Below are 4,236 nucleotides of genomic sequence, written 5' to 3' on the forward strand. Positions count from 1 at the left end.
ATGAAGCAGGTATGGAGGAGATATTTTATTTTCTTATCATTGCCTAACACAATAAGAAAATAAATACCGCCATGTCATACGTGAATGGTATGATATGGTGTGTGTGAATAAGACCAGAAAGATGGCGATCAACTCCAGAAAGAAGAGGATGGCGACACGACCTATGTCTGTCCTCAGACAGGAAGGTGATGTCGTGTCTGGGCCCAATGCTTGGATGTGCCCATCGAGAACTGAGAGACCGAAAAGGAACGAACAAGCTCTGATTTTTGAGGAAGCTGAGATCCTTCAGTGAGTTCTGCAAAATGTTGACAGGTTTTCTGTCACTGAGCTGTGGAAACTACGATGTACTCTGCTGTGATGTGCTGGGGAAGCAGCGTTGGAGCGGTGACACCAGCCGATACTTGGCATGAGCCATCAAGATTTAATTATATGTTTATATTATCCACTACTAAGAAACAATTAAAGGAACACTTTGAAAACACATCAGATGTCAGAGGGTCCTGCTGATCTCTGTGCTGATATGGACGGTGTTAGAAACTGGAGCATGCAGCGTCACTTACAGGAAAACGATCAACCTTCTGCACAAAGGGCTGAATTCAAAGGAACCCCCAAATCAACGTAAAGTAACGCAGCATAATGTTGCACCTCAACATGGTCCTCAGTAGTTCGTACGGCCCGTGTGCTTCTGTGTGTGCCGATGTTGGGCCATGCTCCTGATGAGACCATGGATCTGACATCGAAGCATCATTCCCAGAGGGGATCTACCGGATTTGGGTCAGGCGAACACCGGGGCCAGTCGGCGTTATCAGGAACTGATCGCACTGTCTCGCCATATGAGGCCGGCGTTGTTGTGCACTCGGAGGAACCAGCAGCCACTGCACCAACGTAATGTTTGACAGTAGTTTAGGGATTTCATCCTGATACTTGACAGTAATCAGGATGCTGTTGTTCCTCAGTGAGTATGCTCAGTGCCTCCCCTACACCGTCACTGACCACATGCTGAACGAGGTTACGGGCATCCCCCACGCCTTATCAAGACCCATGTTTGCCACATGTGCTGGTGGCGGACCTGCCTGTTCTGGTATTACGGCAGCCAGGCTCCATGGCACTGCACAGTGAACACAGGGCTCACTAGAGGATTTTGGGCTCATGAAGTCTTCTTTCTGATTGGTTGGTCAGAGACATTCACACCTGCTAGAAGTCCTTCTGTCAGGCTCTGGCAGTTCCTCCTGCTGTTCCTCCTTGGACAGAGGAGCAGATGTCCACTCTACTGATGGATCTTCTACAGTAACTGCCTTTCTCCTGGAATTTCCTCCATGCTCTCGAGACTGTGCCGGGAGATACAGCAAACCTTCTGCCAGTGGCATGTATGACTGAGCCATCTTGGAGCAGTTGGACAACATTTGCAGCCTTTGGAGGGTCCAGGTATCATGATACCAGCAGTGACCCTGACTCCTGTAAGAGCAGTCAGAGAAGATGACGAGGGGTAAAGTGACGTCACTGTAAAACCTCTTTGGAGGTTCCCCACCAATATCCTTGAAGTTTAACTGATTTGATGCTGAACTCTGGTTAAAATGTATTCCTTTGACTTTTGTTTTTCAGCAGTACATTAAATATAATCTGTACAGACTTCCTGTTAAAGATGATTGTTTGAATCAAGCTGAGTATGTGGTTATCAGCGCACCAAACGACTCGTTCACAGCTGAAAGTTTTTCAAAACAATTTTCAACAACCAGCAAAGTCAAAGTCGTTTAGAAGTTTCTACCATCTGCTTCTTTACAACTTTGATGGCGTCTATTTTTAGAAGGTGAAGGGTCACGTTTGACGATTCGTGAAATATCCATAATCACATATTCTAAATCTCGGGTGACCGCTTCAGTCCATATGAGAGGCTGATAGCATATTCATACTCAGGTCTACAGGCCTGTGTGCTTTATTAGAAAAAACTGTCATGAATATCTTATAGGCTCCTAATGCTGTGTGATACATTAGGATCTGGACACATTAAAGTTTTAAAGGCACATTAGATTGGCAATGACAGAAGGATTAGGAGAACGGCGTGGGGGGCGTGGCTGTAAAAGAAGAAGAAAGTGAGTTAAAAACATTACAGCGGTGGTTTATATTTGTGGCTTTATTTAGTGAACGATGTCATGTTTCCTGCTTGAGCTGGCAGGTCACGCGAGCAAGGACCGCGAAGAAGGAAGCAAGGCGCCATTCAGAAGACCGCAAGTTTGTGGGAGACGCTTCTCGCTCACGTCGCGCGCTCTATGCTGCGCGCTCTATGCTGCGCGCTCTATGCTGCGCGCTCTATGCTGCGCGCTCTATGCTGCGCGCTCTTTTTCAATAATATATTATCTCTGATCTTCAGTGCTGTTGGCTGGAGGCTTTCTCCCTTCTAATATTGCTGAATTGCAATAGAGTACTTTTAGTTAGTCACTGTTCTTCCTCTTTAGTTGATACTGCTGACCTATGAGGTCTACCTCCCACCTGAAACAGCCCTTGTGTGTGTGCTGCTCGGTGCTGCGTCCGTGTCAGTGTTTCACATATGAGAGGTCATGACCCCGCAGCCTGGAGTACACTTGTCTTCATCTGATTACATATTAACAGCCTGGACACACGGGCGCGGTCGTTGTGGGCGACGGGTCCTTTGACCCTCGGTAAAAAGCGACGCGTTCTCCCAGCGGACACCCCCCCTTCATTAATACAGACACCCACTGTCTGTCTGTATTTGCCTGTCGGCCCAGCAGTGTCAGGTGTTTCTGTGTCGTCCTCAGGTAAACGGCTCCAGGAGTGGGTGTGTGTGATCCTGTGCCTCTTTCTTTTCATCATCAACTTCTCTTTCCTCCTCCTGCACTTCTCCACCGTTCACATCTACAAGATCGTCCTCGGCATCGGTAAGCTGACACTCACACGAAGTCACTAAACTGTGATGGCTGGGATTTTGTATGTAAATGCTAATAATCATTTTCACGAGTTCATGTACACCTCTAATCAAGTTTTTGTAATTCTCTGTCCACGCCTGCATTTATGTAACAGTCCTCGGAATAGTGACGGCAGATTTTGCATCGGGGATTGTGCACTGGGGAGCAGATACGTGGGGGTCGGTGGACATCCCTGTTATTGGGAAGGTACACACACACACACACACACACACACACACACACACACACACACACACACACACACACACAGGCAGGCAGGCTGTATCAAACACCTTTGAATAATTTCACATCAAATCAAGTTCATTTTCCTGCCAACCGAACTCTGAATCAGGTGTGCAGCAGTCTCACTAGTGTCGGTTCTGCTTTGCCTCTGTCAGACAGGCGGGTCGCTGACCAGCTGGTAACCACTGGTCACCTGGAAAGTGTGTAATCACTGTCTAGTTGTTGCTGGCTGTCTCTGTGAAATCAATTGGTAAAGCTCCATTTCTGCAGGCCTACAGGCTGGTCAGAGAGACTGGTTGCACTGGAAAGCTCCTGGTCATTGATTTGATTTGTCTGCAGACATTTACAACCAACTCCCCAAACGTCTGAGACCCTTTTAAACCCCTCGTAGTTCAACCCAAGCAATCACTGCAATGGTTTTGATACAGCAGCTGCTTTGTCACCAACTTTGGCTTCTTAAGTTTCTTCAGTCAAGGTAAGTTTAGCAGATCACATGGTTCATTCGATTGCTTCTGAGTGTTATGCAAACATTTTCCCTTCATCATTCTTTTTTCCCTCAACATAGAAGGACAAAGTCAAACTGTTCATCTTACAGCCGACTGTTTACTTTTTCCAAGCTTGGTTGTTAAATCTCGTCCTCTCTTATTTTGAGCTCCGCACTTTAAACAGAGAAGGAAGATTAATGTCTGCTCTTCAAAAGAAATACAAGTCGTATGTCCCAAACACCAAAATATTCTAGTAGTAGCAGCAGCAGTAGTATTACTAGTAGTGACATATATTTTTGTATCTTTAGTGACCTTTCAGAACACAAAGGTCAAATGGCCCAGTGTCAGGTTATTTGGGCCTACTGTCAGAAATACCTGTATCAGCGCCACCTGTGCACACTTTTGGAAACAAGTTTTGGCATTTTTAATATTTATTTTTTCATTAATCGAGAAGTACCACACAGTTACAGTTCTTATTAGTGGACAGTCCACCTAGCTCTGTCCTTCGCCTGTTCCCCCGCTGGCTGACTCCCTGCTGTGAGTCCACAGTCTCATCGTGCTTCTTGTACAGTCTTGGTGACTGCAGG

At 46.4% G+C, this 4,236-nt stretch overlaps 1 protein-coding gene across 1 annotated transcript in view; it reads left to right on the forward strand.

Moving 5' to 3' along the window:
• Positions 1-3,128, forward strand: part of LOC102207126 (transmembrane protein 189) — a gene marked incomplete at its 3' end in the record, with an annotated part of 35,576 nt that extends 32,448 nt beyond the window's left edge. Inside the window, exons 2-3 of the mRNA XM_005752836.1 lie at positions 2,775-2,894; positions 3,037-3,128. Coding sequence (XP_005752893.1) covers positions 2,775-2,894; positions 3,037-3,128 — 212 coding nt within the window. The remainder of the gene's footprint in view (positions 1-2,774; positions 2,895-3,036) is intronic.
• Positions 3,129-4,236: the final 1,108 nt, after the last annotated feature.

This window comes from Pundamilia nyererei, unplaced genomic scaffold (genome assembly GCF_000239375.1).
Source record: "Pundamilia nyererei isolate P.nyererei 1_Seehausen unplaced genomic scaffold, PunNye1.0 scaffold00384, whole genome shotgun sequence".
In the NCBI taxonomy this organism is placed as follows: domain Eukaryota; kingdom Metazoa; phylum Chordata; class Actinopteri; order Cichliformes; family Cichlidae; genus Pundamilia; species Pundamilia nyererei.